The following is a 14,300-nucleotide window of genomic DNA, read 5'->3' on the forward strand; positions in this document are numbered from 1 at the left end:
TTGACTCTTGCATGGCTTCCTCTATATTCTTATTCCAAAGACACTATGATAAAGATAAAGCACATATCAGAATGTTTCACTTAAACACTTCCTCTAATGTGAATATGATTTTTAAATCTATTTTTCCTTCTAGTTATTTCTACTAAATGAGTTGTCACTCTCTACTTAAAGCCACATTGCTTCATTTAGGATTTCTTCGGTAGGTTTGGGTCACAGCTGGCGTTGCTGGGAAGCTGGTAGTGCTGGCTTCCAGTGGTGCTCAGGGGACCATGTGGTGCCAAGGAACAAACTGAGGTCAACCACTTCCTGTGTCTTAACCCTTGTACTATCTCCTGGTCCTACATTGCTTTTAAATTATGAACAGAATAGGCAAAATTTATATATGATATTATACTCATTCATTTTGTTCTAAAATTAATAAACAAATTGGGCACCTAGTAGAGATAAGGCAAATATTAAAATATATTTGTGAATATATGTACATATGCATATATATATAGCCAACTACCCAAATATAAAAATGTTAAATAAGGACAACTTAGTTTTCTTTAAGTCACTTAAATAAAACTTAATTAAAAGGATTCATTGAATCTTATGGTTTGCTTTTCTTTGGCTTTACTGAGAAAAATTATTGGCAAAATGGTGTGATAATGGGGGCATGGTGCCATCAGCAGGTCAACCTGTACCTATAGGGCGAGTGCATCAGCAGTCTGATGATGCCTTCAACTTCCTGATATTTTAAAAATTGCCGCTGTGCCTTTGGCCAACCCCAACAACTTTGGGCCAAGTTTGCCAAGAAAATAAACGGTCAAAAGTTAGGTATGTGGGAGACACACCTACAATCTCCGGCTCAGCTATACAAGCTCATTTATTGGCCTTATTTTAGAAACCCATAAATCTCAAGAGGTCAAAAGTCGCTGTTAGGGCTGGCAGCACAGTGGTTGCAGTGGGCGAACCCTGCAGGGCATATGCCAATATTTATTTCTCTGGAAAAGATGGAAACAAAGGCCATGATCCAGGGACACACAAAAGAATCTTCGAACCAAGAACCTCACTGCAGAGATGCCCCCAGACTTTAAGCCAGGCCGACTTCACCAGGGTGCCTCAGATGGTTGCAGGGGTCATCCCTTCCCCTGCTTCCGAACCCAATGAGAAGTGCAGATTCCCAGGTTCAATGATGGCAAACTCCAGGTCTCAAGGGATAGGGGATGGGCTGGTCCTTCTCATCCCCCCCATCCTCATGGGACCCTGGAGGTCATACCCACAACCTGCCTCTGGCTGCTACTTAAGCTCCTTAACGGCCATGACCCAAAGACACACAAAAGAATCTCTACAGTGAGCAGCTCACTGTAGAGCTTTCTCCAGACGCTAATTATCTAAAATTTTAGAATTCCAGGACAGCGTGGCTATGACATCTTATGCTATTCATAACAAGCAATACAAAAGAGAGGATGGGGGAGATTGTCTGTCATAGAGGCACGGGGGGCAGTTGGGATACGGGAGGATACTGAAAACCTGGATGTTCAAGGATATGCACTGGTGAAGGGTTGGGTGACTGAACATTTTGTGACTGAAACTCAGTGATTTAAAAATAATAAAAATAATAAGCAATAAAATAAATTTAATATTCTGAATTTTAAAATATAATGTGGAGTTCATGCCCAATTCAATCAGCTTAATCAATGGCTGAATAAATAGCAGTAATCCTACATTAGAAAAAAATATGGCATGATACATAAAGTGTACGTCATGGAAAATGCATCAACATATACTATATGAAAGGATTCTCACTATTGGTGGGAAATGTGCACTGGTAAAGGGATTGGTGTTGGAACATTGGATGACTGAAACCCAATCATGAGCAACTGTGTAAATGTGTGTCTCACAGTGACTTGATTTAAAAAAAAAAAAAAGGATTCACACCACCAAATTAATGAGCATACCTATCACCAGCCAGAACTTTTAAGTATCATATTAAGCAAATCTCAATGATATAATCATGTTAACAACTTTTGTCACAATGTTCTACATTAGACCCTAGGATTTCCAATCTTTTGTCCTTTTATGTTCCTTTTATACGGCCCCATTCTACTGATTGTACCTCAAATCTCATGAAAGTGGTCCCCATTTATGTGATTTTCACCTGTGTCCTCCTTGGAATATCCTCAAGTTCCACAGGGACCTTATGGCATCCAGTTGAGAAACAGTGCCTCAGACCTGAAAATCTATACCTTTTAATCAAGTCCTTCCTACTTCTTCTATTGTATTCATTTGCTGACAATTTTTCTACTTCTATGAGTTTGGCTTTTTTATATTCCACATAGAAGTGATACGTTGCAGAATTTTCTTATGCTTTAATTGCCTTGTAAGCTTGTTTTCTCAAAAGACATGGCAAAACACAACTCTATAATCTCAAATATGTTACGGAATCACTAATTATAAAAAGAATGAAGATATTTTTACTATAATGAGCTTTTAACATAAATAAGCTAACACGTACTTTTGGCATCATAATTAATTTGTGCATTTGCCAAAAAATGAATCAGAAAATTGATACAGGATTGAGTAAGAGAATAAGAATAATATTGCTCAGCCAAAGAGCTAGTATGGTGGGTAAGGTGTGTGCCTTGCGTGTAGAAGGCCTGGGTTCAATGTATGGTTGCCTGAACACCACCAGGAGTGATCCCTAAGCACAGAGTCAGAGTCAGTAAACTGTGATCATTGCTGGATGTGACCCATAAAAACAAAAATGAAAGTAAAAACATAAGGAAGATATTACGGGCTGGACTATCATTCATTTTACAATTAAAAGAAAGCTTAGGCCAGGGAGATAAATCAAAGGGCTGAGCACATACATGCTTTGCATCCTAGAGGCCCAGACCTTATTCCCAACACTACCCAGTACCCTGAGTACGGAGCACCACCAGGAACCAACCCCACACACAGCCCAGAAGTAGACCTTGAGCACCATTAGATGTGGCCCCCAAACCAAAACTCTAAAAGAAAGGAAGAAGAGTTGTGTGTATTTTGAATAAAGCCCTAAGTGAGTTTTCTGTCTCCAGATGACTCTGCTTTTATGTAGCACTCAGAAGAGAAAAGAGAAGGTGATGTCCACTTTTTATTCCTCTTCTTTCTACCTTAACAAGGAAAAACATTTCCATGTTTGATCTCCCATTGGAAATTACACTAGAATTTTGGTTAAAAATTTATATATGATCCTATCAGCTGGGGATAGAGAGACAGTGAAGGGGTTAGATGCCAGTCTTACATGCTGGGGACCCAGGATCAATCCCCAGCACCACATAGCCCCTGAGTACCAATAAGAGCAACCCCCGTGCTCACAAAGCAGGCAGTAGCCTCCAGCACTGCTGGATATTGCCTGAACCCCCTTCCAAACATCTTGTCTGCTCTTAATAAATAAAGCTGCTATTACTTATAGAAAACGTGAATAAAACTATATACTATGATGCTCTGAATATGTGATCTCAAACAACCAAACCAGCAAGAGTTCAGATACCACTAACTTTTGTATACCTCATGATTGCAAAGTAAATCTCATTTTGTTATACCAAAAATTTGTTTAAAAAAGTGCTGTATTCTACCCAACAAACAAATTTTCAAGCTACTATCAATTTGAAGCATTCCACCTAGCAAAATCATCCTTATGGTTTTTCTGATTATTTGGTGCAACAAACATTTCCAAATCCAATTCAGTGAAACGAGGCTGGGTCTCTGTGGCCTGGAACAGCCTGAACTATGCAGAAGGTATCTCCGCACTTCCCTCCCATGGTATGGAGGCAGGGAGCAATGAGCCCCTGCCCTTCACAGGGCTGGGTCCGAGCTGGAGCGAACATACTCAGAGAATAGAACAAGCATTGCCCACTTGAGCGGAAGATCTCTGGAGGTACCAATTACCCCAGATGAAGTACTCTTTCAATGGAAGCTCTCTTAACCCATTAGACCATCCTGGAATTCATTCCTAAATGTGTCAGAAGAAGCTGTCCTTTCTGATAGCCTAATATTTGAGCAGGAATCTGTAAATCCAGAGTCAGTTATTTATTCGCAGACCATACAATCCCTGTTGCAATTTAAAATATGTACTAAAAATTAATTATTCAAAAATGAGTGAATTCTGTGGTTTCTACAACAAGCCTCAACATTTTTAAAAGCTGGAAGACAAAATGGTGACATTTTAGAGATCAAAGAAAACTGAGAAAACTCTTACTTACTGACCTAAGTTATAAGATGAAGGGACTGGAGCTGGTGGGGCACTTGCCTTGCATGTGCTGACCTGTGTTCGAACCCCAGCACCACATATGGTCCCCTGAGCCTCACCAAGAGTTATTCCTAACCACAGAGCAAGGAATACACCCTCAGTACCATTTGGTATGGCTCAAAATCCAAAAAAGAAAAAGATCTTAGGAAACCTCCAAGGGAAAAAAATCAGAAATGGTAAATATCTAGATAAATGTATAAGACTTTATGTTTTTAAATATAAAAATTATTATGTTAAATAATTTAACTTATTTAAATATTTGAAACTTATTTAAGTTAGCACAGTGCAATCCTAACTTAAGTAAGTTAAAATGTCCTTTAACTAAGGTATACTTAGTTAAAGGTATGTATAGGTATGCTTCTTCTAGGAGAAAAATTTGTTGTAGTAACATTTTTGTTTGTTTTGGGGCCATGCCTTTTCACATCTGTATTCAGGAAACTACATGGGGTACCAGGATGGAACCCAGGTTGGCAGCATGCAAGGCAAGTGCCCTCCCTGCTGTCCTATCTCTTTTCAGCCTTGTGGTAACATCTTAAGTGAGATATTCATGAGTCTTCATGCCCCTCAATTTTCTACTGAGAACACAATATATGGAAAGTGAACTTAAATTTGTGTATTTGAAAGGAAGATTTTAAACTACAGGACCATCATCTGCTTTTGTTTATTCACTTATTTTTTATTTTTGTGTCTTGCCCAGAGGTGATCTGGGTTACGCCTGCACTTTGTTCCTCAGTGACCACTGGCAGTATACTCCAGAGACAATATGCAGTGTTGGGAATTGAATTGGGGTCAGTTACTTGCAGGGCAGGTATCTTATGTTTACCTCTGGCTCTTCTGTTAACTATACTAGAGACTGCTACTTGAGTTCTATTATAGGGTATTATAGTACATCTGGGCTGGAGCAATAGCACAGTGGGTAGGGTGTTTGCCTTGCACTCGGCAGACCTGGGTTCAATTACTCGGCCCCTCTCAGAGAGCCCGGCAAGCTTCAGAGAGTATCTCACCCACATAGCAGAGCCTGGCAAGCTACCCGTGGTGTATTTGATATGCCAAAAACAGTAACAACAAGTCTCACAATGGAGATGTTCCTGGTGCCCGCTCAAGCAAACTGATGAGCAACGAGATGACAGTGATAGGGTGAATTTAACTTATTTAAAATAGCTGCTTAGAGCAAAAAGAAAATGGTCTTAAGAACTTATGCTTGCACCACACTTACATATTTTTATTGATGTGTAAAACAGCTATGGCATATAATCAATCTGCAAGATTTTTACATTATAAGAAGTTTCTGAGTAATTTCAAAGCAGTGAAGCTTAAGTAGATTGTAAACATTTTTTTAATGTAGAATTGCAAAAATACAAGTTGGTATATTGAAATGGAATTGTCTAAAGCAAAGTTAAAAAAAAGAAATGGAGACTTTTTTAAAAAGGTGAATAAACAGAAACCAAGTAAAATTGGATAACTAAATTAAGCCATGTCAATAATTACATGGAACATGTACGATAGTACACTCCTAACAATATTTTAGAACATATGAAGGAGATTTTGATAGAATTAAAGGAAGGCCAGGTACTCTAATTAAAAGTCAGAGACTCTGAATGAATAAGGAAGCAAGATCTGGGTCCATGAGGGGCTGGAGCAATAGCACAGCAGGTAGGGCGTTTGCCTTGCACGCGGCTGACCCGGTTTCGATTCCCAGCATCCCATATGGTCCCCTGAGCACCGCCAGGGGTAATTCCTGAGTGCAGAGCCAGGAGTGACCCCTGTGCATTGCCAGATGTGACCCCAAAAGAAAAAACAAAAGTCTGAGTCTGTGGTGGATGAGTGGTGAAAGCATCTGCATGACAAGCAAGAGGCTGTGTATTCAATACCCAGCATGCTTAGAGGGTAATCCAAGCAGCTCTGCGCTGAGACTCCTAGTGCTGGGAGCAATTTCTAGACCAGATGTCTGTGAGTATCACAAGTAAAGGGTGACACCCCCAATGAGCACCACAATTTAAAAATTGTACAAACAATGCAGCCAGGAGGGCATCCTGCAAGAAGTGACACAAACATAGCAATAAAAAAGCATGATTGAATGTCACTGAAGAAAAAAAAAAACATGCCAGAGAGTAAGCCTAAAAATGCCAATTTCAGTCTGTGGCTATTCAATTAAACCGATGATAAGAAAAACAGTATGTTTAGAAATGTTTCGTAATGGGAAAACACCAAAGGATTAGGCAGACAATAATCACAAAAGTACACTCCTAATAATATTCTTTAACACATGAAGGAGACTTTGACAGAATTAAAGGAAGGCTAGTAGATTTTAATATCCTTTTGGGCAATTATATAACAAGTGGACAAAATGTGAACAAGACAAAGATAATCTGAACACCACCAACAACTCTGTTTTAATAGTTATAGAATGCTAAACCAAATGGCTATAGAAAATATGATCTTTACAAATGCAAATTATATTTATACTACTATAAATATATCCTGCACCTTAACACAAATCTCAATAAATCTGAAAGAACCAAAATCATGCAGATATATTTAAACACACACATTACACATTTTCTCTGGGTTTGTCCCCACAGCCTCTGAGCTTATGGGGCACTTGACACTGGTCCATAGATAAAAGGAGGGTTCAGATCAGCCCAGAGATGGGTAACTTACTATAATATACCAAGAATTGATGCTACACAAAAAATTGAGGTGTGGATAAACCTTCAATTTCTCTAATTCCTTTTTAAATATCAACCTTTATGTATATAAGATAGGGTAAAATACAAAAATACTATCCAACCTTCTGATGAAGCATCCACCCTGTCATTGACAGAATTTCCTTTGTTAGCCTAAGGTCCTCATCCAGCCAGATGGATAGGACATGGAATAAAGCACTCACCTTGCAGGTGGCTTAACCCAGATTCAATCCCCAGGACCCCAGGGTTCCCAGTCTCAATAGGAGCAACTCCTGTGCACAGAACTGGGAGTAGCACCCAAGCACCACTGGGTCTGTATGGCCCACCAGCGCCCCCCCCACCAAAAAAAAAAAAACACAACAAAGTCCCAGCCAATGAGTCAAAGCTGCTGCCCCATGAAAATTAACATAATACAATAACCTTGGAGTTGAGTCTGTCCCAGGCTTTTCTTAGCTGTAACTGATCTCCATTCAGTGCATCCAGATTCGTTTTTATTGACAAAATGGATAAAAAGGGCTTTTTTCCTTCATCAAATGAATTCAAAAAGGATAGCAGATGCTGCAATTAGAAGAGTTTTAAAGATTGAAAAGTTTAAGTCAGTTTATTAAAAATTATTGATAACTCAGACTACACATATTATTTTTTCTTAAAGGTAAAATCCCAAATTCAGAATCCTTATAACAATTGAATTTCTTTCTTCAGTGTGCCCTGCTAGTTTGAATGGCATCAAAGGGACAAATGTTACAGCTAGTGCCATTATTGCTGAATTTCTGCTACTAAATGGTAGGGCAAGGTCTCCCAGATTTAAAGCATAAATCATAAAGCCACATGGAAAGGGGAAGTTTGCAAATCCTCCCCAACTACACATTCACAGCAGAAAATGAGCAGAAGTGAGAATGAGTTGTCAGCAGTCTTCATGTATAAATGGTGTTTGTAGCAGCCATGATTAACTCAGCTTGAGCCAATGCATCCCAAGCCCTCTTACACAGATGTTAGAAAACCATCTCTGCCCTCAAACATTTAATAAATTAAGTTTTTCCTTTGGTTTGTTATTTGTGTGATATATTGGCTTGTTATCAGTCCTATAAATATCATTGCTGTTTTGGTTGTTTTGTTTTGGGGCTATCCCCAGCTATGCCCAGGGCTTACTCCCAGCTCTGAGCTCAGGGATCACTCCTGGAGGTGCTTGAGGGACCAGGGATCAAACCTGGTTGGCTGCATGCAAGGCAAGTGCCCTATGCACTGTTCTATCTCACCAGCACAGTCCACAAATATCATTGAAAATATTACAATTATTGACAACATTTTAAATTAAGAGAAAACCAAAGAAAGAGCTATTTTAATTTTCTCAAATAACTTCATGAAGCTTTTTATTTCAGAAACCTGAATCTGTGATATATTACTACACCAGAGACCTCTGTGAGATCGAGGTACTTCCAGTGGACCTGAATATCTCATCAATGGAAAGCACTTCTACCCCAAGCTAACAGGAAAGAGCACAGAAGCCTCTGTAGTTCCGCTGAAAAAAGATAGCCCACATCTCATCCCTTTCTTCTCCAATGACTCCAAACCAAAATGATGGTACAGTTCTCAAGACACACAGCACGTTAATGCTGGAAAATCTAGACTTATCCAGCTCCATCAACCAAGATGGAAATGAAGTCCAGGAATAGGTCAAGGAAGAGAGACTGACTGGAAGCAGAGTTGCACAGAAACAGAACTACGCAACTTTTACTTTAGTTCTTGTCTTTCAAGAGAGTACCGGGAATAACTGCCTATTCTAGAAAAGCATGAAGAAGTAAAGTAAACTAGGGCTTTGAAGCTAGACTTATTCAAATCCCACCTCTTCTTTTCAGTAGCCAAGTAACCTTAGATCAATCACTTAATCCACCTCAGTCTTGTATCAATCAGGGAAACTGCAATAACAACACCATACCCAGCAAGAGACTGTAATATAAGAGTGCCTAGTGCACAGCAAACCTTCAATATGTGACAATAACAGCAGTCATTATTCCCCAAGGACATTCTGCTGGGAGAACTTCACAATAATTCTAGGATGGTCTCATTTCTGATTTCTCTTTCATTTAATATTCACTCTGAAAAGCTGGTTCTGCTCTAGACCAGGGCTAGGAAGGCTCTGCCATAAAGACAGCACCTATCTAAAACTCTGTGAGCCAGATGGTTGGTCTCAACATTCATCTCTGTGGTTACAGTGTGGAGACGGTACTGGATAATTCTTAGTGGATATGGCTCTATCCCAACAGTTGCGTCTACAAAAACATGTGGTGTGGCTCACAGACCATAATTTGCCAGTAAGCACTCTAAAACTGCTCCTCAAAGTGCATCAAAGACTAGTAGCATCAGTATCTCTTGGGAGCCAGCTGGTAATGGAGCATCACAGGTCCCACCCCAGACCTCCTGACTCAGAATCTAAGTTCTAACAAGACTCCCGGGTGATTCACAGGCACTTTAAAATTTGAGAGGAGCCATCCTAGAATTCAACCCTAACAACCTGGAGTTAATTTTATATTTATAGAATTAGGTGTGAAGATTTCTCCCAAGGATCCCTATGAGTAGGTTATAATAACCATGGCAGAAAGTCATACTGACCTCATACTTTGTAGAGTAAGTCTTGTTTTCTGAATCCTTTAGCATGTCTTGTAGTTTCTGCTCTTGCTGAGCCAACCAGACCATAGCTTCTTTCATTTTCTCCTGTAACTCACACACACACAAACACATACTCATTTAAAACTCTACCCTAAATAGACTTGATTTTTCACAGTAAATGAACAACGTTAGATGTAAAGTCATCACTTTACACTAATGGCTCTATGTGCTAAAAAGAAATGTTGTGTGTTCAAATAATGTCCTTCAATTTTAAAGTCTTTAAATTTTAAAGTGGATTGAAACTAGCATCTCAACATAATAAAGTGTGACACAGAACAAGCAGCCCTGTCTGGTTAGTGGTGTGTTGTCTACGCCATTTCTTTTCACTATTTCACTTTAGAAGGCATTATTTTAAATTATTTTTTATAACTAGCATTTCAGAATAACATTATCCAGTAAATATACATATGGGTTAATTCAACAGGTCAATGTACTTCTCCAATACACTCACATCAAAAGTCACTATCACTGTCACTGTCATCCCATTGCTCATCAATTTGCTCGAGCGGGCACCAATAACGGCTCCATTTTGAGACTTGTTGTTACTGTTTTTGGCATATTGAATACACCACGGGAAGCTTGCCAGGCTCTGCCAGGTGGGCGAGATACTCTTGGTAGCTTGCCGGGCTCTCCAAGAGGGGCGGAGGAATCGAACCCAGGTTGGCCTTGTTCAAGGCCCTAACGGCTTCACTATCGCTCCAGGCCCATATCAAAAGTATCTTTACAAAATATACTGAGCACACTCCATTCTAGAATCCCTCACACATCCCAACTCAGAGTGTGCTACTTTTATTCCACTTCACTTTATGTAATTCTCACTCTCTTTCTCCTTGCTTCTATTTTCTTCAAAGAACATAAAATACCCAGAAGTGCAGGGAATAAGGGTGGCTTGCAGGGTACCAGGTACCAGCAATCAAGTTCATGACCTTACACATGCTAGGTAATCTATCACTTGAGTAATCTCCTCAGTCCATTGTGAGTAGTTAATAACCCTTAAAAAAACACTACTAAAGGTTTTGGCTATGATATCATATGAAAGTGAGCAAAAACTTCTTGGTTGGTTCATTTGTTTTGCTTAGAGGGTATGTCTGTCTACATTTGGGAGTCAATTTTATTGCTGGTATATAAAGAAAACACAATTCATTTTCATTGTCCATTTATTCATTTATACATATGCTTTTATCCTTCCAATTAAGGCAAGGGCATTTTTTATTTGGATGTCCAATGCCACGACAGGTGAATTTTTTAATTTTACTTTTTGGTTTGGTTCATTGATTTTGGGGCCACACATGGCTATGTCTGACGAACATTTGTGGCTCTTTGCTTGAGGGTCACTTCAGTGGAGCTCAGGAGGTCATATAGTAACTGGAGATCAAACCAAGGCCTCCTACATTCAAAACATGTGCTCAGCCCTTGGAGCTATCTCTCCAGTCCTTAATTTTACTTTTTAAAGACAAAAATTAATTAGAAAAGAGTAGCTCCTCAGCAGGTTAGAAATAAGTGAAGTGCATTTCAAGCCTGAATCTTAGCTGAGTGTTTCTTCCAAAGCCAGCCACAATCTGTCTTCATGCTACAGACCTTTCAGTTGGAGAAACATAGGACTAAACTGACAAATAAAATGTACTAAGAACTATATGTTCACAGATAAACTAAGGAGGTGGTTTAAGTAAATTTTAAACTAGCATTCAAATATATTTTATTAAATTCACAATAGTCATCTCTATGAAAGCAAAATAAGTGTTTCTTTTCAGTTCAGTGATATTTGTGAAATTTCCACTCACAATACTTTGTGAAATTGACTGAAAATCAAAGGGAAAAACTGAAATATCAAATGGCAATTTGATGTTGATTTAAAAGCATTTCAACAAAGAAGGATTAATAATTGAGAGACACAATGCTTCTTTTTACATAAATTACATGATTCCACGTTTATGAATCTAAGAACAAGTAAACTGGAAATAAGCTAAAATTAGGTAGCAATGGTTGCAGAACCAAGAAAATATACTAAAATAGCATATAACCATAAATTTAAAAGGGTGAGTTTTATGGGATGTGAGTTGCATCTCAATAAAGCTATTAAAAATTACGACAAACAAAATTGTTATGTTCTAAAACTTTTTGAAAACCCACTAAAACTGAGTCAGAGAGATTGCTCAAATGATTGAATGCAAGCAGGAAGCCCCGATTCAATCCCCAGCACCACAGAGTCTTCTGACAACCACCAGAAGTGATAACCTTTCCTGGCCCAGAGCCAAGAGTAGCCCTCAAGCACTGCTGGGTGTGCACCCCTCCCACCAAAAAGAAGCTACTAAAATTAATCTGTCTTATGTAGTATTTATCAAAAAATTGTTCTAGATAATTCAATAAAGGCTAGTGGCTGCCACATTTAACCTGACTAAAATAAAAGAATAAGAAAAGTTAATCTACAGTGAAAGAAATTGGAATACTATTTGTTTAGGGTACAGGGAGTAGACTAGAAAGAGGCAAAACGGAACATTCTGAGTAACAAAAATAATTTACGTCATGATTGGAGTCTGATTTTCAAGGTGAATGTCTGTTTTTTTAACTCACAGTAGTGTTCACTGAAGCGCTGTATGAGAATTTGATTACAGTTTTTAGTTAAAACTAAAACTTTTCATTAAAACTCATTTAAACAACTTAACCATTGGCAGGGTACAATAAAAATGAAATTGATTTGTATTTATAAAATCATACCTGAGGCATACCAGTCCTAAATGCATCCTTTGAGTATTGTAGAAATTGTGCCACATAGGTCATAATTGATTTTTCATCAGGATCAACGACATCCACATCTGCAAAACACACCACATTATCATTTAGCTGCACTTGTGTTACTGTGAATAACACTTATGACTGGGATATGCCTAAAATAGTCTTAAATGAATCAAACTAGAAGACCAATAATATAATCTCTGGCTACCTGCTTTTTCTCTAAGACCAGTGGATGCTTAAGAGTTTCTACAGTCAGACAGAACTGGTTGAATCCTGCCAGAAGGATATGTATAGTTTCCTAATAAGAAAATAAAATCACACATGATATATATATGTGGTATATATGTGTATATATGTGTGTGTGTGTATATATATATATACATATTGTGTGCATGAGAGAGAGAAAGAGTGAAGAAAGACAAACACTAAGCCTTCCTTTTGCTTGAGACATTTGCCAAAAATTCCCCAAGACTGAGAACATGCAACAGTTGGACTCCATTTCAGAAATACTAGTATCAGTATCTGTGTAACAAAGCATTTCCAAAAGTACATACTACATAGGAAATCTAAACATGATAGCCACAGATTTTATTCATTCATTTGTGGAACAAAGATACTTATTAAGAGTCTTCTATGGTCCAAGCTCTGTGTTGCATTAAAAGAGTCCATGGTAAAATTAATTTGGAAAATGATAAATTAAACTTAAAAATACTATTAAAAATCTTAGAGATTTCCTTTAGGTATATAATTAATCAAGTGGATCACAACAGCAACAACCAGAGATTACAGTATGTTACAAAGTGAACACATATTTTTGGATATCTCTGTATTATTCAAACACAACTAATTAACATTATTTTAAAAATAACATCTTTGTTAACGAAGACCAATGGATGGTTAATAGCTTTTATTTAAAATAATTTAAATTGTGGACAGCACAGGGTCTACAATGATCTTAATGAATCAATCCTGTTCCTTGGGCTTTAATTTAATCCTTTAACTCATTACCAATAGAAATCAGACACTTGAATAGATTCTAGATGCGTAGACATTACTTGCTACACCTAAAAATCACTAAATGAACATTTGATTTGATGTTTTATTGTCAAGAAATTGCTAATCATAACTTAGTCTTAAAATAGATATTATGGAGACTCACAAATGAATTTTGAACGAAAACAGCACGCTGCAGAGATGTTTCCCCACCCCACACCTGACTGATTTCATCCGGGCACCTCAAAGTGGGGCAGATGTGTCCCTACAACTGCCCAAAATGAACCCTGGCAGCCTCGAACCTCCAGAACCAAATTGCCACCATGCTCACGGCCAACTTTCACAGGCTGTCCCGAGACCCCATGATGAGAATGAATGCACTGAAAAAACCCAGGTATGTGGGACTTGTGGCTGAAACCTCCAGGCTTCACAGAGTCAGAAATGTGCTCCTCCTCCCATTCCCCACCCTTCCGGTTTCCAGGCAGTCATGCCATGGGAGCCATTCTGGGAGTACATTAACCACCGTGATTCAGAGATTCAGAAATGAATCCTGGAAGAGAACAGCACACCATAGAGATGCCTCCGGACCCCAAATATTTAAAAATCTGAGAATTCCAGGAGCATCTCATACTATTCAAAACATCTCATACTATTCATATCAAGCAACATAAAATAAATTACTTAGCATCTGCCCGTGAAAAAGTCTCGGGTGGTGGTGGGAAAATTCGAAATAATCATGATGGGAAGGTGTAATGATGGTGGGCTTGGTGTTGAAATAGTGAATGTCAATTATTGTGAACAACTTTATAAAAATAAAATTTTAAAAATTTAAAAATAATTTAAAAATAGATATTATGTCTATAACTATTAAATTGCAAATAGCACAGAAAATAGACAATGATAAAATAGTTAAATAAAATGAAATATTCTTCCCATATTCCTCC

General features: G+C 38.2%; 1 protein-coding gene across 1 annotated transcript in view; it reads right to left on the reverse strand.

Moving 5' to 3' along the window:
* Positions 1 to 14,300, reverse strand: part of SYNE2 (spectrin repeat containing nuclear envelope protein 2) — a 300,041-nt gene that overhangs the window by 250,339 nt on the left and 35,402 nt on the right. The window contains exons 8-10 of the mRNA XM_055132548.1: positions 12,346 to 12,443; positions 9,574 to 9,681; positions 7,384 to 7,521 (exon numbers count right to left, since the gene is read on the reverse strand). Coding sequence (XP_054988523.1) covers positions 7,384 to 7,521; positions 9,574 to 9,681; positions 12,346 to 12,443 — 344 coding nt within the window. The remainder of the gene's footprint in view (positions 1 to 7,383; positions 7,522 to 9,573; positions 9,682 to 12,345; positions 12,444 to 14,300) is intronic.

The sequence above is a fragment of the Sorex araneus genome, chromosome 3 (genome assembly GCF_027595985.1).
Source record: "Sorex araneus isolate mSorAra2 chromosome 3, mSorAra2.pri, whole genome shotgun sequence".
In the NCBI taxonomy this organism is placed as follows: domain Eukaryota; kingdom Metazoa; phylum Chordata; class Mammalia; order Eulipotyphla; family Soricidae; genus Sorex; species Sorex araneus.